This window comes from Diceros bicornis, chromosome 14 (genome assembly GCF_020826845.1).
Source record: "Diceros bicornis minor isolate mBicDic1 chromosome 14, mDicBic1.mat.cur, whole genome shotgun sequence".
NCBI lineage: Eukaryota > Metazoa > Chordata > Mammalia > Perissodactyla > Rhinocerotidae > Diceros > Diceros bicornis.
Window position 1 is genome coordinate 10,840,107 of NC_080753.1, and position 20,448 is coordinate 10,860,554.

The 20,448-nt window shown below is 36.6% G+C and overlaps 1 protein-coding gene across 17 annotated transcripts in view; it reads left to right on the plus strand.

Moving 5' to 3' along the window:
* DST (dystonin) overlaps positions 1-20,448 on the plus strand; it is a 441,352-nt gene that overhangs the window by 412,161 nt on the left and 8,743 nt on the right. For 15 of the 17 annotated variants that reach the window (XM_058554118.1, XM_058554104.1, XM_058554107.1 and 12 more), the window contains 12 exons: positions 2,511-2,680; positions 3,925-4,084; positions 6,521-6,715; positions 7,210-7,338; positions 10,363-10,506; positions 11,204-11,392; positions 12,929-13,058; positions 14,708-14,871; positions 15,669-15,831; positions 17,142-17,296; positions 17,470-17,544; positions 18,435-18,452. In XM_058554118.1, the coding sequence (XP_058410101.1) occupies positions 2,511-2,680; positions 3,925-4,084; positions 6,521-6,715; positions 7,210-7,338; positions 10,363-10,506; positions 11,204-11,392; positions 12,929-13,058; positions 14,708-14,871; positions 15,669-15,831; positions 17,142-17,296; positions 17,470-17,544; positions 18,435-18,452 (1,692 nt within the window). The remainder of the gene's footprint in view (positions 1-2,510; positions 2,681-3,924; positions 4,085-6,520; positions 6,716-7,209; positions 7,339-10,362; positions 10,507-11,203; positions 11,393-12,928; positions 13,059-14,707; positions 14,872-15,668; positions 15,832-17,141; positions 17,297-17,469; positions 17,545-18,434; positions 18,453-20,448) is intronic. The other 2 variants (XM_058554105.1, XM_058554116.1) reach the window with 1 other exon arrangement.

Below are 20,448 nucleotides of genomic sequence, written 5' to 3' on the forward strand. Positions count from 1 at the left end.
TTTACTCTCCAGTGACGTTCCTTTGTGATTCCAGGGTTAACTGTTAAAAGAAAACGCACAAAATTAAAACTGGAAGTCTTCTATAATCTAAAACATATGAAGGATTTGTAGGGCTTTGAACATTGGCATTTCAATTTTTCACAGCTGTCTTGTCTTGTAATTTCTTTCATAAGCAAATGCCATATAAAAGATAATTCTATAGTAAAAAGTAATACAGATTTTGCCATATAGGTTCTTTTAAACAGTGCAGTGGGAAAAATTGGTTGCCTCTGCCTGAATGGTATTTTATTGTGGGTATATGAAATTCCATCCTTACTCTCAAAGACACATAGTTACTGGCTTTCTTGTGTATTCTATAAGATGTAGAAACGTTGTACTTTATATTCTTTTTATATTCCAGCTACATGGCATTCAAAGACCACCCCCCCCCCCCGTCCTCCTCAACTCTTTAGAATTTGGGTCTTTCTGTCATTCTGTTTGTAAAGTGATTATCAGCCCTCAGGGTGAGGATGTGGGTAAAAGGAGAGTGGTTCCTGCGAACAGTTTTACAATTTTAGGCATTGACACATAAATCGTTGCTTGAAACATGATAATTTTTAAAAGGCTGGAGAAAATTGGGGGATGCAGGTTGTCATCATCAGAAAATTCTAGCCATCATCTTCATACAGGTTGGTTGCTTCCATTGGTGGTTCTAACTAACCTTTCATGATCCTGGGAGGATGGAAGGAAACATACTGAGCACTTGTCCTTTGGCTAGATGAGGGCTTATGAACGGCTTGGTCTGCCGGCTCCCTCTGCTCGTGAGCTGCCGCATCCAGTACTGGCAGCGCAGTCACAGTGGGCAGGACCTTCCTGCCTTCCCCTCTGATGGGAACATGAGAGCCTCCTTCTCAAAAAAAAAAATGGACATAGATGTTCTGTCATGTGGTCTTATGAAAATACATTGCATATTTAAGTTAGAGAATCCCAGAAATAAGAATATAAGAAGAACCTTGTTAGATTCTCTGTTTTTCCTAGTGTGACCTATTGCCAAAGACACCATTTCTCTGAGATAAAGATACAAGATACATTAAGCCAATTTTAAAAGAAGTCTTTTCTATTTATCATTTGGGTACTTTTTGTCCTTAAAAAGTTTTCATCTATGCTGTATTCAACTATAACATTTATGATGTGTCTGCTGTGTGAGGGAAATCTGTCAATACCATGATTCTAAAACTAGCATTCTGCTTAGAATAACATGAAAAAATAAAAGTTGCAGAAAACAAACTGCAGAAATAGTGTGATATTGTAGTAGTGTTTATTGCTAAAAATTTCCCAGAGGTAGTTGCCTCCTATTACAAGACAAAATAAATATCTTAGTCATATTAAGACACTTGAAGTATCTAGCTTTTAAAGGCAATAAAAACTTATTAGGTAACTGTGACTGAGGTTGTTTTGGAAAAGTATGCATTTGCATAGCATTTTCTTATCTGGGGTGATTCTAATGTGCTACCAGAATCGAAAATCACTTTATTAGTGTTTCCATGATATTTTATGACCTTGTAAGTGGCCCGTTAAGTTGGCCTTTCTTTCTTCTTGTCCCTGAGATTATGTATTCAATAGTAGTTGTCTCATTGTTTCTATTACATACTTATAAACACGCACAACATATAAAATGATAATGAGAGGCCTACAAAGGCAATATCCCTGCTCTAGAAGAGCTTATAATTGAGTTGTGTAGAAAGAATATAATTCTCCCCTCCCACACATACGCACATACATACACAAACATGAGGATTAACAATGTAAAGTAGCAAAGTATAGTTGTCATGTTAGCAATATAGCTATTTGGTACTGGAAAAATAATCTGTAGGTCCTTTGGGACTTTGGTGGGGCATCATAGAGGTGGAGAGGAGGGGTGTGGGCTTCCCAAGTGGTGTGAATAGAATGAGCAGTGGGTCCAAACATAGGAATCTAGAGATGATGTTCTTATTTGTCCCTCGTCCTGGCTCAGATAAAATTACATGTAACATTATTGTGAATGTCCAAAATGTGTGACAATAAATGTTTGACCAAAAAAAAAAAAAACTGTAGTAAATTTATACATTATTGAGTCACTCTGTGACCACGCTGGACCCATAGTTACTCAAAGTGTTGACTACATTTTCCTCTCCAAACTCTTGGGTTTTTCAGTAGTTTTTTAGCAGTTCCATTTTATCATAACTGGTATACTGTTTGTGGTTTATAGCTACAAAAGATTCAGGATTTGTTTTGCTTTGAAATTACTTTCTTGATAACGGTAGCTATGCTCAGAGACCCCTGAGAAAAATAAATCCTTCACGTTGAAAATGGAAAGATTCTCTTCCACTCTGGTGTGTTCCTGTGTCGAGTACAGCACTGCGCTCTCTGACTTGCTGATGTCTTCCTGTGTTTAGACTTCATTTATTAGGGATGCCTCTTTTAATGGCTCTTACCTATTTGTTTATTAGTCTCAAGTAGAAATGAACATTGTTTTCTTGTTAAATATATAGGAGTTCCAGAAATCGCTGGGAGCCAAGCATGCTGTCTACGACACCACCAACAGGACTGGACGTTCTCTGAAGGAGAAAACCTCCCTGGCTGACGACAACCTGAAACTGGATGACATGCTGAGTGAGCTCAGAGACAAGTGGGACACCATCTGTGGAAAATCGGTGGAAAGGTAAAGTGGTCTTTAAGGCAGTTTGGTTACGTGGTGGACTTCTTTCAACTAGACAGTAGGGGTGATTTGCGGGGACATTTTAGGAACTTTAAACACCTCCTTTGCCTGGGGAACTTCTGCTGGTCCTTAGTACCCCACTTACGCAGTACCTGACTGAAAAGGCTTTGCTGTTCATTATTATTTATTTTTAACTACTCAATTCATTCAAAAGTGATATCATTCTCTAGCCCTTTGTCATCTCACACCTGACCACAGCAACTGCCTTCTGACTGGTGTCGCAGGTCTCCTGTTGTCTCTGTAATCCAGATTCTACATACATAATGACAACTACCTGTCATTCCCTGATTCATACCATTTAGGGACCACTATTGGGTGGGGACTAAAATATAGACTCTTTATGTGGCATGCAAAGGTCCCAGTGATCTGACCCTGGCATTCCCTTCCAACTTCCGTCCGCCCCTTTCCAATCTCTCTCTTTCTCATTACACTTCAACTAGAAAGGCCCAAAACGTACTTGAAAATTTTTAAGTGTTTAAGAAAGTACAGTAGCAGTAGAAGAGTTCAAATATCTTAGAAATGTTTTCAAATTTTCCATTGATCCTTAGTCCGTTACTTTTGTCAGTATCAAGGTTAAATAGAATATTATATTCAATTCTGGGGAACTTCACAGTAAGTTTTTTTTAGTGTTAGTTTATAAATGATTTCATTTATCTGACATTATTGAAAAGACAAAAAAATCAGTGATGGCAAACAGATCCGTGAATGCCCGGTGTTAGAGATGGGGACAGGCTATGACTGTAAAGAGACAACATGAGGGAGATTTTGGGGACGATGGAACTGTTATGTGTCTCGATTATGATGATGGTTACATGAATCTATCCATGTGTTAGAATTCATGGAACTATATACCCAAAAAAGTCAAGTTTACTGGATAGTAATTTAAAACAAATTAAAAAAATTTTTTTTTATTAAAAAGGCATATTTTTGTGAAGAAACCAAAGGGTCACCGATTTCCAAAGGTGATGATGAGGGAATTTTCCTGGAACCAATGCCTTTTAAGGAATAAAAGAGAAAATTTGAGAAAAGTTTTGTTATTTTCTAAGGAAAGCAAAGAAAGAGCAGTGAATACCAATATATTGTTTTTCCTCTTGAGTGCTGCTCAACCTTCATAAATGAATTTTAGATGTTTGCATTTAGGGTGGCTTTTTTGTTGCTCAGATCGATTTTTCCACCTTTTTCCCCAGACAAAACAAATTGGAAGAAGCCCTGTTATTTTCTGGACAATTCACAGATGCCCTGCAAGCCCTCATTGATTGGTTGTATAGAGTTGAACCCCAGCTGGCAGAAGACCAGCCAGTCCATGGAGACATTGATTTAGTGATGAATCTGATCGATAATCACAAGGTATTATTATCTGGGACATTTTATTTTATCTCATTTGATTATTCTGAGGGTAGAGGGGTCTATAACCACTTATTTTAGCCTTTTAAAATCTAGAGACTGTGTATCATACTACATAACATTCTTTAATATTGAAATATGTGTACATTTGAGCAGAATCAGGAAGCCAGCTTTAAAAGTGATGCAGGAAAATTACTTTAGTAGCAATAGTTTTGTTTTAAATTTCCAGATCTGAAACCTTTAGAACTTGGAAAGTGATTTCATTCTCTGGTGCTTTAAAACATGTTTCAAGAATGTTTTACTGTCTTTTGTTATTCATTTAAATAACTATGTAGTATAATTTAAAATCATTCATTCGGTGACCTGAAACCAGGTCAGTGTATAAGTGTATAGATGTGTGATATGATCTATGGGGGTCATGATCTGCTACTTCTCTTTTTTTAAAAACTGTTTTAACTTTGCCCCTTGAACTATAGAAGTTCATGAGACAACAGCATACACTAGGAGGGATTTGAGTATTACTTCAAGAAAACTGGTTTCCTTGCAATCTCCTGATAGATTTGTTAAACTATTGTGCAAATCAAAGGTAATATTTGAGACGTCCAGCTGATACTGAGTGTCAGGTCCTAAATTATGATCAAATGCCATATTACAGCTTAAAGAACCCTGAAAACAACATGAGGCACAGTACTAATGTAGAATGGCTGTATCAGAGTTGACTTTATGTACAGATACCTTACAGCACTGTACTTGAATTCAGGTTGCATTTCCGCTTTCTAGGTTTTGAGTTCAGAAAATTTATTTCATTTTACAGTGTTCTCTTTATACTTCCCTGGTGATGCTATTTTGATCTTACCTATCCTTTTTTAAATAGTTGGTCCTTTTGCATATTTATTTCTCCTTTCCTGGTTCTGTTATCTCATTATATCCATAAAAGAGAATTTGTTACATTTGAATATTAACAGAAAATAAAAGAATAAATGAAGAACGTTGATCAGGCCTACAAAAATTTAAAAATTTTAAAAATTATGTTGCTTTGCCTATATTGAAACAAATATTTTGTGCATGATTAATATAGACTTTTCCATTCCCTGGCATTCATTCAACGTGTAATGAATAGTGTAATGTTGCTTTTTACATAAATGCCATTTTTATAAGCTCATTGTCTAAATATTTACTCCCCTAGGTACTTGCCAGGTTTTTTATATATTAAAGGTCATCAAGAATGAATTAATCATTTAGCATTAGTAATACAATTGGAAGGCCCAAAAAGAAGTTTAAGTATACAGAGTACATTGGAAAGTCTACTCAGAACTATTGTACCAGTCTTATCACAAATAGGAATATTTAGACACTGTACCTTCCATGCATATGTGTGTGTGTGTGTGTGTGTGTGTGTGTGTGTGTAGGTATCTGTCTGTCTGCAGGCACATCTCATTTAACACTATTAGAGTGAAATCAGCAAAGGATTCATCACACTATGTTTGCATTGTTTGCAATGGGCTCACTTTTATGAATGATCTGATTATCAGAATAGAAACTCATGGATACAGCCAAAATTATAAAATGTGCTTGGTAATATTCGTTTGTGATGATTTTTTAGAAAAATAAGTTAATTTTATTCTATACATAAGGTTGGTTATTTGAAAGATCTAGTTGCATATAGAGACTGTTGGATCAGAAATGAAGTACCCTGGGGTCATTTGTTACGTTAAGGCTGTGGCCAAAAGAAGCCATTTTAACTCCTGGCACATCAAGTCAAAGTTTTATCAAAATTAGACGAGAGAAAAAAAAGTTTTTCCTCTAAGGTAATAGATAAGCATTTAAGCCACTAAAATTTGACGTTACAGGTTAGTACTCAGGATGCTGTGAAAGATGAAGGCAAGTTATAGGCAAAAAAGACTACATGCCAACTCCCTATGGGATTCCCTGCCGTTATCTCTAAGACCCCATGAAGTACCCTAGGACTGCTTAGTTATTTGTTAGTCTGTTAGATATATTTACTAATTAAGAATAGTGTAGTAGCCAGTACACACTTGGCACTCACACTAATGATTTGAGAGGAATTGGGACACCATATTAAAGAATCACAGAAACAAAAGGAATTTGATGCATTTTTTTGTGAAATTGAAATAAAGAAGAGTGGCTACCATTCTTTAAATCCAACATGTCATTTAAAAAATGCAGTTATTTGCTCAGGAGAAAGTTACAAGATTGAACAAGTTTATACAAGACTGTGTTTGTTCTTAACAGTGCTGTAAGCGGAGCAGTATGTCATGTCCTATCTTCTGAAGATTCTGTGAAAAATATGAGTCATTAAACTGTAGGTCTTAGGGATCTGTACATGATGTATGTACACATATATATTTCAAACAGTATATTTTACTGTTTTGGTTTTGTAATTAAAAATTAATTTTTATAAAAATATGGCTTTCTTAGGCCTTCCAAAAAGAATTGGGGAAGAGGACCAGCAGCGTGCAGGCCCTGAAGCGCTCAGCCCGAGAGCTCATAGAGGGCAGCCGAGACGACGCTTCCTGGGTCAAGGTCCAGATGCAGGAATTAAGCACTCGCTGGGAGACCGTGTGCGCACTTTCTGTATCAAAGCAAACACGATTAGAAGCAGCTCTGCGTCAGGTACAGTCATGTAAATTATAGCTGGAAATAGTGAGGAAGGTTTTGAAGCCTCAAGAAGGCTCTTGTGAAGAGTTGTGAAGCTCCTCATTCCTTAACCAAGATAGTGATGGAGAAGGAAATTCTTATAGCATCATTGCCTTGGTCCCCCCACCTGCCAGTTCCTCTCCCAAGAATTTAAATTACTCACAGAGGGAGGTTTTCTAATTGTCACATAAAAAATACTGCTTGAGTAATTTTTCAGCTTGAATGTATAATGTATAACATCTAAAATCGGATTGTTAAAATGGTGAATTGTTCTTCATATGGGCCTTTTTGATGTAGTAGATGTTTTCTTATATTTGTAAAATGCAGCAGCATATATCTTTATCTTTTTAGTGGGAATAGTGTGTATAATTAATATGAATTTAAGGCCCATTTTTTCATTGAGAGGAAGAATCTGCTATACTAACAAGCATATTTGGGAATCTTGTGTGTGTGTGTGTGTGAACTGTTAGGCAGAGGAATTTCACTCGGTGGTTCATGCCCTCTTGGAGTGGCTGGCTGAGGCGGAGCAAACCCTTCGTTTCCATGGCGTTCTCCCAGACGATGAAGATGCTCTTCGGACTCTCATTGATCAGCATAAAGTGAGTTATATAAATGCTAAGTAAAACTAACTGAGAAAATCAAACAAAGTAGAGAAAATAGACTCATGATGGCAAATATCAACTGCACGAATATTTTCCTTCCTGAGAAGTAATTAAAGATATGGTACATTGGAGAATTTACCTGTAACCTCCTTGCTTACATAGGTGTGTCCCGTGCACCTACACACACATATGTGTAGTTACGTTTTTATGTTTTTGTGTTACCTAGAAGGTGGTTAGTCTAAAATTAGTCCCTCTGTTTCCTATCTCTAGAAAGCTTGTTGATTTTTCTAGGGTGTTATTTGGCTTCTGACCAAAATTGTTCAGTTTTAAATGTTGCACTTCTATGTGCATTTCAACTTCTTTCATGAGCAGTTTGGCATTTATAAAATTATACCATTCAAATTGTAAATTAGTAATTTTGACCTTTGTAACCAAGACAAGTAATTTAATAAATGGTCTTCAAATTTTATTTTTAAGCCTCTGCCAATTCTGTTTTTACTCAAGAGCCACCTAAATTCTTTTGAGAAGCAACCCATTGTATAAATTATAAATTTAAAACATGAATTTAAAAAGTAGATATACTATTGAATAATGAACCAAGTAAAAATCTGGCAATTGAGTTTTCAGGTCAAGATCTTTCCTGTGACAATGCATAGAACTGGCAAAACCGTTTAAGAGAGTTATCCAGATAGTTCTTAACAGATGTTTTAAAACTTTGACTCTAAAATTCAGGAATTTGCAGTGGCTAACACTCAATGTGGTATTTCTTATTAACTTTAAAAGATCTGTTTAACACCACTGAATAACCTCGTCTTTCAAGGTCAAGTTGGAAATACATCATTAATTCCAGTGTAGCTTGGATTACATCATCTATGGAGACTTCTTATTTTAATTACCATGTTCTCTCAATGATGGGTTGCCTAATCTATAGCAGTGAAATATTGCCTTGTCGTTAGTAAGTGATGCAAGCTTGCATAGCATTATCTAGAGGAGTGAAATGCTGCATATACCATTTAAAGTTGAAGCTAGAATGTAAGAGTAGGAAAATTACATCACATTTATTGTTCTTTTTTGATTCAGTTTAATATTTTGAAAATCTGGTTTATATTATATTACTGTGGGCTGACCATCAGCCAGCATTGAGTTCCACTAACATACTTGGTTTTGGGTCTCAGAGTAGCCCCTTGAAGCCCAGGGTCATATCTAACACGCCACAGAAAGAAGCACACTTGTGGTATCACCACCCTCACAGCAGGACCAGGAAACTCCCAGAAACTTCAGGAAGCAGGTATCCAGAGCAGGAGTAGTGGGTTTTATAACAAATCATCTTTAAATATTTTTAAATAGCATAAAATTACATGTAATTTTATAAAGGGCTTCTTACTAATAATATTTTGCAGTAACCTTATTTATTCTTTTTCATTTCCTCTGCTTCCCTTCACACATTCACCAATAGAAGAAAAACAGAATATCTAATTTAATTTCTTAGCCCCAGGACTAGAGACTTCTCAGTATAATCCAGTTTCTAAAAATGGCAAGCTTTCCCGTGTGCGCACAAACCACAAATTAGTACTCCAACGAGATTGGAGGAGCACAGAAGGCAGTGGGGAGTCGATAGTCAGTCCACAACCTTCTGGGTGGGACCCTGGCTCATCCAAGTAGAGGAGAGATTAGAAGAATGTGATTGGACCACCTGTCTTCTGGAAAAGCACAGCTAGCTGTTCTTACCTCTGGTTTTCTCTTCCCAGCAAAGTTTTTTTCTTTCATTTAAGGGAGTCTATATTGGGGAAATTAATATTTTTAAAGGTAGGTCATGATATTTAAAAAGTAGGTCATGTTGGCAGAGTATATGATTAATTGAACCTTGACTCCACAGCAGTAAAAAAGTGCAAACAAAAGGTTAAATAGCACTAATTCAAAGACACAAAATTGAGTAAGACACAGTCCTTTGGTCTTGTGGACCTTAACGTCTGGTAGATATGTATGTAGACAAATTATTTTAACATAGCAAAATGCCAGAGTAGGAGGTATTGAGGTATGTGACAGAGCAGCTTCAGAGAGGTTAAAAACAAAAGGTCACTGGACGTTACGGTAAACGCCTTGTTTTCCAGTGGTCACCCTGGTCTCATGGCAGGAGTAGCACGCATATCAGCTGTGTCCGCAGCCTCTCGCACCCCGGGTCAGTGTGATTAAGGAATCCCTCTTAGCATGGGGGTCCGGATAGACTGGAGTGCCGGTGGATGCTTGACATTTCAGCGTGAGATTTTGGGAGCATGTCACCTTTTGTAGGGCAAAGGTCCTCATTTTTTAACCACATGGTGGTAGAAAGTTATGTATGTGAAACATTTGTAAAAGGTTGACTTGAAAGCCTTTGGAAGCCTGTAGAGACTTATTCATCCTGCTGGGGCAGAGAATGGCCCTTATTGGCCTTTGCAAGGGACAGTTCTCACACAGGCTGGCCCACTGTCAGGCCCACTCCCTCCAGCCTCCCCCTGACTCCTTCCTGCCTGGACATTTGGGTCCTGTATCCCACACCCCTAAACATTTATAGCTCCTCACTCAGCTCTCTCTCTTCCTTGGCACCTCTTTAGGGTATATTCCTATCATTCTTGGCACAGTTAATACTATGTTTTAGTACTAACCTCCTTGTCTTAATTGTTAGAACATTTTTTGTTTTGCAATCAATATTATTTCCATCTCGATATTACTATCCCAATCCTATTCTCCATTAATATAATTATAGTATATCCAAATTTAGGAGAGTGTGTTTTTTGTATAAGGTATTTTGTAAAGCGTGAGAGATTATCCTTTACTTATGTTTTGAAATACATGTTAGAAAGTACTTTGTTTTCTATTTTTCTTCCCTCTCCTTCTGTATTCCCCAATTAGTGGAGTATTTCCAGCTGTGAATAAACCAATTGAAGTTCTTGTTTGTTTAACTCTGACAGTCAAGTGAACGTCACCAGAGTTTTGTTTTCAGCCAGTGCCAACAGCTAATTGAAGTCTCTCTTGCTGCTGTAGGAGTTCATGAAGAAACTGGAAGAAAAGCGAGCTGCTCTAAATAAAGCCACCAGCATGGGGGACGCCGTTTTGGCCATCTGCCACCCTGACTCCATCACCACCATCAAGCACTGGATCACAATCATCCGGGCCAGGTTTGAGGAGGTCAGTGCATCTCAGATGATCTTCAGAGCGGCAGTGGCTTTGAGAGTCGGGAGTGTGGAAACCTCAGCAATTAAGATGCACTTATGGCCGTGTGAACATGAGGCCTCTGCAGAGAAAAAGAGTTCCTTAAAATACCCTTCCTGTGTGTATTACCTGTCTCTGCAACCCACGTTTCTTTAAAACGTTAAAGGAATTTTGCAGCTATGTCCCTGAAACTTGAAAAGGCAAATATTTGGTTCACTGTATAACTTTCTGTCCTACTTCCACATCGTGTCTGTTGAATAATGAGGCAGTCGAATAGTATTTCCAAGTAGTATATGCTTGTGGAATGAATTGCATACACGAAGTGAGTTAATTCTTTATTTAAGATCTTAGCTGTTTATATTTCTACTCTGTGCTGCATGGAGTAAGCATACTTGATCCTTCAGAAAATGCATATTTGAACTTAAATTAGAAAGCAAAAGAAAGCCTGGGTGATTGATGATCATCTCTAAACTTCTGAAGGCGACAGACATCATAGGGGGCTCCTATATACAACCTAGGTCTCGGTACCACTAACGGGATCTAAAAAGTCCAGAAGTGTTATGGGTCTAGCTCAGGATGATCCTAATTTGCTTTTAAATTTTCTGTATTTTACATGAATTAAATTATTCACTAAGATGGAAGAAATTCAGAGAAATTTCTGTTTCTCCCACAGGTGCTGGCCTGGGCGAAGCAGCATCAGCAGAGACTAGCAAGTGCTCTGGCTGGGATCATTGCTAAACAGGAATTGCTGGAGGCTTTGCTGGCTTGGTTGCAGTGGGCTGAAACTACACTTACTGAGAAGGATAAAGAAGTCATCCCCCAGGAGATTGAAGAGGTGAAAGCCCTCATTGCAGAACACCAGGTAAGATAAAGGTCGTCCTAACCCTGTCTTGTTGGATATTTTCTTTCTTTCCCTGCTGTTCTTCTCAGAAGATTGCTTTGTGCTTGTTACCATCACATACTCAGACACACTCCTCAACTCCTTCCAACTGCATTTCTAATTCTGCCCCTGCCCTGAAACATCTCTCTTCACAGTTACTTAATTCGGATGGTCTCTCCTCTCCCTCTGTGACCTTCCCAAAACTCCTTCCCTTTTGGCCTCTGTGAAGTTACACTCATGCGGCACTGGCTTAGATTGGCTCCTGCCCTACCTCTTGCTTTCTAAATATCAACTCTCCTTACATCTTATCCTCAGCTCTCCACTCTTTCCATTCTGCTCTTTCTTGGTGATCTCACCCTCCCTTGTTTTATTGTTCCGTGTTTGCATTTTTTACTGTCTGCTGCTCAACATCTGCCGAGAGGACCATCGGTATTTCAGATACATCATATCTACAAGAGAACATGTCGTCTTGCTCAAAAAAATTCTCCTGTTTATACTACCTGTTGTAAACTCTGAAATGATGGGAGTTGTGCCAGCTCTGATTTATTTATTTGCTTGTTAGTTTGTTTAATATACATTTACGAAGGGAAACATTAAGTGTCAGATTCGTTGGTTCAGCAGTTAACAATACTATAAAACTTGAATAGAAGTATAAGATATCAATGTCTGTGATCACCCTGAAGTGTCTCAGGCCATGTTCTCTGTGATCAGAGGTATTAAAGTGATCAGCGTTCTCCAGCGTGACAAATATTCCAGAAATGTTTTCCTTCACTTTTCAGTCTTATCTGCCTCCTCCTCCTTTCCCCGTTACTTTTCACCCTTTGCCTCATATTCCAGATACGGGGGTACCTGGTCAGCAAGAACGATAAGCCTAAGGAGACAAGATAAGAAATGGCAAGATAGTCAAAGCTTTTAAACATGAACTTTAACCTGAATAACTTCTACCCTCCTTGGCAGAGTATATTTATTGACAGGAATATTTAAAATATAAGCACATTTAACATGGATGCTTTATGTTGCAGTATATCAAAGTTATTGATTAAATAGCTTTTATTTAATATTTCAAATTATTAAATATTAAATATTTGAAATATGTAGGTGAAATGTGCCACAGAAAAGTCCTAGGGACCACCCCAGTTAACGAGTTCCTGTGCAGACAAATGCTTGCTTTAAGGTTCTTCAGGAAGCCCTTGGAAGCTTGATTCTGGTTGGTGCACAGACAGGTTGTGTCACTCATACAGCTGCTCCCATGTGTGATCTTCAATCTGAAACAAATTACTTTTGTAATGCTGTAGTTACATACCAGCTATGACATTGTGTATTCTTTAGAAATGAGTAAGTGCTGTATTATGATGGTTTAGAGTTCTTTTCCCCTAGAGATAAAACGCGATGGTTTGTTTTGTTTGTTGGTTCCGAAATACTAACATAGTCCTTTTGTCTTTTTGTTTTTAGTTCATTTCTGAAGGTGGTTTTCTCTGGTATACTTGTATTTAATTGACATCATTTCTTTCATTTCAGACCTTCATGGAGGAAATGACCAGAAAACAGCCTGATGTGGATAAAGTTACCAAGACCTATAAGAGGAGAGCAGCCGATCCTTCCTCGTTACAGTCCCATATTCCCGTCTTGGATAAGGGACGAGCGGGAAGTAAGCAGTGGCCAATTTCTTTAAAATGAGGATGGTTAAGCAAGGAAGTTAGTGTTCTTTTGAGTTATCATTTGAAATTTTGGAGCAATTGGTGATTCTATGTGAGCTCTCTGTCATAGAAGTTTTTCTTGAAAGAATACGTGGGCTCAAGTATTGTAGCAACTTATTTAAAAATAAAGAAAAAGATATATCCAGGTCTCGATATGTAACTTTGTTTGCTTGAGGGGTATCTTTCAGATTAGCTAGAAGAAATTGGAAAAATTTGAACAGGAATGGAAATCATCACCTCCTTTGAATTGTCTCATTTTGCTTCTATTATATAAATAACCTTGAAGTAGAATATAACTGAAATGATGATGACCTGGAGAAAGTTCACGACCTAACTGTTCATTAGTGACCAGTAATCTCATAGATTTTGCCTGTGTTCATATGACTTCAGGCTCTATTTACTTACTTCTCAGACTGCCTTGACCCAACCAAATGTCATTAAAAACAATAACAGCTAGCTTGGAGAAGATTTAGAAGAAGCACAATTTATATCATACATTTTATATATTTCTGAACGATGCCTTAATAAAAAAAATGGTTTCAGATCTGTTGTAGTTACTGTATTGCACAAGGAGACAAGGTAACAAAGTGATTAAGAAACCTGGAGACAGACTTCTTGGCTGTCTTACCGACTGGAAACATAACCTTGGACAAGTTGCTTAAACTCTCTGAACCCAATTTCGTCATCTGTAAAAGGGGATAATTATAACCTCGTTAGACTGTGGTGAGGATTAAATGAGCTAATGTGTATGAAGTGCTTAGCATACCTCCCGGCGTATAGGTAAATGCTCAATAAATATTAGCCGTTGATATTTTTATGTAGCCCTATGGGAATTAGGAATTCTGGGCAAATTCCGGCTTGGACGCTAACTTCCTATGTAACCTTAGGCCAGTAATTTTTCTAGGCCTCATTTAACTATTTAGTTAGATGAGGAAAATGCATTGAGATAATTGTTCTGTCAAGTTATAGAAACTTGTGAAAAATAGCCAGAAAGAGGGAGAAAACTTGAGTAAGGCAGTAAATTGGGGTGTAAGACTATGCACAGGAAACACAGTCTCAATGGAAGACGGGCTTGGATGAACGCTGGGATCCTCTACACACTTCCATATTTGGTTGGAATTTATAAAGTATCTTGCTCTGACTCTCATGAATGCCCAGTGTCTCCTGCCTTCCTTTCAGCCTTATTCTCTAAGAAGGGCAGCTGGGTTTTCTGTAACTGATCTAAGATACTCTCACTGGCCTGGGAGATTTCTTTTATCATGCCTTAACAAAGAGGAGGATCACAGGTACTTCATTGTCACTGAAATGGCACGAATTTTAAGCTGGAAAATGTTTTAAGCATAAATTTATTGAGAGAGCTTTCCAGTATTTAAACGACCCTGTCAAGATCTATTTCTCTAATTTACATAAAGAGTATGTGATCCTTAATAAGTAAAACAGATTTGGACCTTGGCATTATGCATCATCTAAAAAGCATATTTCTATTTTTAATACCAGTAATTAAGTAGATTCAGTCTTAGCTAGGAACAATAAAGGCCAAGCCTTACTGTGTTTCAGAACCCTGGAAACTGCCATCCTAACTGAAGTTGTGTTTTAACAGGAAAACGCTTCCCAGCGTCAAGCTTGTATCCTTCTGGATCACAGACACAAATCGAAACTAAGAATCCCAGGGTCAACTTATTGGTGAGCAAATGGCAGCAAGTCTGGCTCCTCGCCCTGGAAAGGAGGAGGAAGCTTAATGACGCCTTGGACAGACTAGAGGAGGTCAGAAAACTCATATATTCAGTACCATATCGCTATTCACCCTATTCACCATAACACATTGCCAAAATGTTGATTTTTCAAGTTTTCTGATAATAGATAAGCAAACTCTTTCTATTTGAGTGCATATTTTACTTCTAAAATTAATACCACAAGTATGTACATTTTTGTGGATAACAAGAAAATCTGATATATGGGGCTTGGATTTAGGAACTCAGTAAAGTGAAAAACTAATATGTTTTAACATAATCAGAAGCTGACTCCTTAAGAAAACATCTAGCTTGACATATGTTTGCTTGGTGGTATTACCTGGCAAATATAACCATTTATTATCAGATATTTTAATTATATATATTCTGTGATCTCAGATTTAGAGTTTCAGATTCTGAACCTGGGAAATTTTTAGAAATCTAGGGGACTTAGAGTGGCAGATAGCAGAGAGAGGGAGGATAAATGCTGTTGAGCTGGGCCTGCTACCCAGTGGGCATAGAACTTACTAGTGGTGTTACTTTGGGGTAGACCACCTTTGTGATTTTGGCATTATCAGAAATTTTCAGTTTGACTTTTTGAGGAGTTTTATTTGTTTCTTCTATTTGTAAAGAAAAACCAGTGACAGTAATGAAATAAACTTTACAGCAAAAATCTTTCTGAGTCCCCTTTGCAAGATCATACCTTTCTTTGTAGTGGGCATGACATGTGTATTATCTAGAGGATCATTAAAAATAACATTATTCATATAGCATAAGATATAATTTGAACACAGCATTAGCTCAACCAAAATACCTTCTTGCCCTTTTCAGCTGAGGGAATTTGCTAACTTTGATTTTGATATCTGGCGCAAAAAATACATGCGATGGATGAATCACAAGAAATCTCGAGTGATGGACTTCTTCAGGAGAATTGATAAAGATCAGGATGGGAAAATAACCCGACAAGAATTTATTGATGGAATTCTTTCCTCAAGTAAGTCTCAAGAGGTGACTGTAACTGATGTCGTTTTTCAAGAAAATGATCCTAGTTTGAAATTGTGGAGCTGGGAATCTTGTCTTACCAATAATGCATTGCCTTTAAACTTGGCTGTGAAGTCACCACCCTCAAAAAAAAGTGTCCTTGGTGAAATTTTTGGCTTTGGAGTCAGGCACTCTTACTGTGTGTGACCATAGATATATTCCTTCACTCCCTGAATCTGTGTCCTCACTAGTATAATAAAGTTAATAGTATTTGATTCTTAGATTGTTGGTGTTGCCCGGCATAAAATGGGAAGTCAATAAATGTAAGTCAGTCTCTTTCTTTGTTGTTCTAATTCACACTCTGATTTAAGGTTGTCATTAGTAGGAAATTAGAACTCTATAAAAATTCTTAAGGTGTGTGTCACTTTCTTGTTTGGTGGTTCAGTCATGTGGATGTGATTTCTCTGGACGATATTACTAGAACTCATTCATAAAGTAAATTTCATATATGAATATGTATGAATTCATATATAATAAAAATCATATACTCCTTAAGTAAAGTGGTGATTGAACCATATGAAATTTGCTAATATTAAACAATTTTCAATGTAGAAACACAGCAATTTCAAAAGATTCACCCTAGTAGTAATTAAAGTTAGGTCACATATATAGTGGTTTTGTTTATGATGTAAATCAGTTTTTTTAAAGGATTTTCATATATTTGATGACCCTAATAATTTAACCAGCCACATTAATTAAAACATACAATTAAGAATGTCTTGAGGCAGAATTAACAAGTTATGCTACTTACTTTTTTTTTTTAGAGACATAAATCTTTTTGTAATATTTTATTGTAAGTGGCAGGTCTTATCAACTTTCATTGGGAATGTAATATGCCTTATACTGAGAGTATCTTATCACTTATGTGTGGAATCTGAATAAACAGTCAAACTTGCATAAACAGAGAGTAGAAAAGTGGTTGCCAGGGGTGGGGATGGGGGAAATAGGGGGAGGTTGAGGTTGGTAAAAGGGTACAAACTTTCAGCTATAAGATGAACAAGGTCTGAGGATCTAATGCAAAACATGGTAACTATAGTTGATAACACTGTATTGTATAATTGAAATTTGCTAAGAGAGTAGAACTGAAGTGTTCTCACAAAAAAAAGATAAATATGTCAGGTGATGGATGTGTTAATTAACTAGAAAGGAATCCTGTCACAATGTATACATGTATCAAATTATTACAGCGTATGTTTTAAATACCTTGCAGTTTTGTCAATTATACTTCAATAATGCTGCTTACTATTGTTTTGAAAATTTTAGAGTTCCCGACCAGTCGCCTGGAGATGAGTGCGGTTGCAGACATCTTTGACAGAGATGGCGATGGGTATATTGACTACTATGAATTCGTAGCAGCCCTTCACCCAAATAAAGATGCATATAAGCCTATCACCGATGCTGACAAAATCGAAGATGAGGTACTCATTGTCTTTCCACCACCTACAGCAATAGTAGTGTTCTGCCGGGACATCATGCCCAATTCATGCAGCCATTTTATTTATTTCCTTGTTTAGTAGTTGTGTCAAGGTTTTAAGGATTCCAGTATGTAACAATAACATTAAAGTGGTTATTTCATCATTGTTTTTGGCAGGTAACAAGGCAGGTAGCTAAGTGTAAATGTGCAAAACGATTTCAAGTTGAACAGATTGGAGATAACAAATACAGGGTAAGTTTTCAAAATAACTTTGTAGTTCTTTTAAAGGATAAAAATTGAAATTTGTATGCAGTTTGATCTGCATTGTTTTCGAGGAATGCTAATTATTTTTACCTCATGAAAATTTAATTGTATATGAAATTCCAACTCTTGTCATTTTAAATTATATAAAAATAGCCTGCATTTTGTATATGAAGACATGTCTTTGACATGTACAACATGTACATTACTTTTAAGGGGAAAAATATTCACAGGAAAACACATCATATATTTAGATAGCTTCATATTACTTTGTAATATACTTTATTATGATTAGAGGTAAGTTTTCACATTTCCAATAACAAATCTATTCCAAGCCAGAACCAAGTTAAAAATGTTGACTAATTTTTATAAATATGAAAAAAAGGCAGTGTTTTCCGCTTGTATAGTAATTTTTCCTTTTATTCAAAATCTCAGTAATTCAGTTCACCTTCTTCAAAACAGTTACTGGAAGACCAATGTGACTTCGTCACTCTTTCTGTTTTCTCTTTTTGGGAGCATCACTTACATGTAGTAACTAGATGGGAAATGTGCTGAGTTTCCCTGATACGGTATGTTCCTTACAAATGAAACATTATTCATTTTTATTTTTTTGTATTTCCACATTGAAAAATATTCATCCTCATATTTGAATCTTTAACTTAAATTTGAAACCCAAAGATTTTCAAAAAAATTTGTATAGCAAATTTTCTGATTATTTGGTTTGAAGTTGGGACAAGTGGGTACTTGCACATCTCTAAACTAGATACTATATCCAGGAGCCCAGAGTGTCAGAGTGTGTGTGTGTGTTCTAGAGCCATATAGTAAGTTTCCTGTTGGACTAATTGTGTCTTTCTTCCATTTTTCATTTTTTTTTTCATCAGTTCTTCCTGGGAAATCAGGTATAAACCAGTGGAATGTATTCTCAAGTTCCCAATGATTTTTCTTTTAACTTTAATTCATAATCATTAAAGCTTGCCATGGCCAGTCTTTCCCATGCTGTCCCCCTAGCTACTCATTGTTGGTTGGCGTGGTGTTTCTGTCGACGCTATAAGGGTCCTTGATCCAGGATTGCTTTTTGCCTTGTGTCTCAAATGAGGAGATTACCTTTAAGCAAACCAGATAATGAATTGTAGCTTGGCTGGTTACAGTGTTACAAATGCAATTTTCAGATGCCATTTTTAATAATACTGTTTGCAATATTTTATGCAAGTACTCGTTGGAACACAAATTTGATTCTCCATCTCTGTCTAGCCTCGTTGGTGATTAACCATTGAGGATGTATGGTATACGGTAGCTAGAGAAGGATCAGCATCAGGGGATGACATGGGAAGACAGAGCAGTGAGAGGTCTCGGTGGCACTCAGCCACAAGTAATGTCTTCTCTCCAAAGCTGCTGTTGTCCATTTGTCCTAAGTCATTGATTTAGGGCTTTGCATCCTTTGGGTAGAAATTTTAACTCTGGAGGTTTTAAATGATGTCATTCCTTTTAAGGAAATATATCTCTTTTAACTTACACAAAATCTGAAAGTCACACTTCATGCCATTTTGACCTCACACTTAAGTCCATATAAACTGTCCAGAGGCATCGCATCCTGATTAGATTTTAGAACCAAAGACAAGAGAAATTGTGTTTTGATTTAAACAAGAAGAGTTTTTTACTGTATGCTTTTGGAAAGAACTGTGTTATTTATAGTACCTGACCATATCATATTAGATATTAAACTCTACCACTCAGTTTTTAAGCCATATTACATCTTAAGTTTCAAATTACCTATTATCCCCATTTATTGCAATCACATAATTTTTTCAAATAGAAATTTTCAGTTACTTTGAATAAATGTTTTTAAACCTTACATTTGTTATAAGACATAAAAGGTAACTTTTCCTTTCTTGTTATTTTCTGAGTCAGCAACTGAGATAGCATCTTTTATTTGTGGAAAGGATGAAATACTCACCTCAAAAGGTTTTATTCACTGAAAGCACAAAGAACAACATTAGTCTGTTTTTCTTGTCTCACAGTTTAGCTCTTGGGAAAATTAGAGAATTCTGAAGGCAGTATTAGTTGTCTAGAGAATCCTTCTCAAAATAAAATTTAAAATCATTCCTATTTATTAGAATGGAAATATCTTCTCTATAATATACTCTAGCTATTTCTTTACACTTTTGTTTTGAACATAATCTTGGACCAAAAGTGTCTGGTCTAATTATCTGGTTCCTTAAGGGTAATTTTCTTTAAATCCCCTCCTTTCCCTTTGCTTATTAGCAGCACCAATTTTTTTCTAACAAAATAAGTATATATTTTGATTTTTAAATTTTAATTTACATTTTAGGAACAGATTCAATTATAGGAAAGTTGAAATCTCAAGGCTTAAAAATGGCCTTGGAAATAGCAATATAAAAAGGTTTGATGTAAAACGCATGAGTTCCTGCTGGTGCATTTTACATGCTTTATAGGTCCTTCTGAGTTTCGGGGTCTTGAATGGTTGGCTTTGTTTTAGGGTTCTCTTCCTGAAACTCAGTGGTGAAGCTTATTGAAAAGTAGCAGATTGTTTCTACTTAAAATACAGTTTTCTGTTTATCCATCATGGACCCAGACAAATAAAGTCACAATTATATCTTACCTGCCTTAAAAAGAAGCTATTTATGTTTAATTGACTGTTCATTTTGCTGTGGTATCTGCTGAGTTGGCAACCGTGAAATTCAGTATGGTGGATTTTATAAGTTGGACATGAGCCTGTTAGAAATGATTTAAAAGTATAAAGTCATTTCTCATGGGCTTTCAAAACAAATAAACTTTATGATCAGAAACTACCTGTAGTCTAGACGTTTATTCAGGGCTTGCAGAATTTGTAGCGTATCCAAGAGATTGGAGATCCATTGAAAGGGCAAGAGAAAG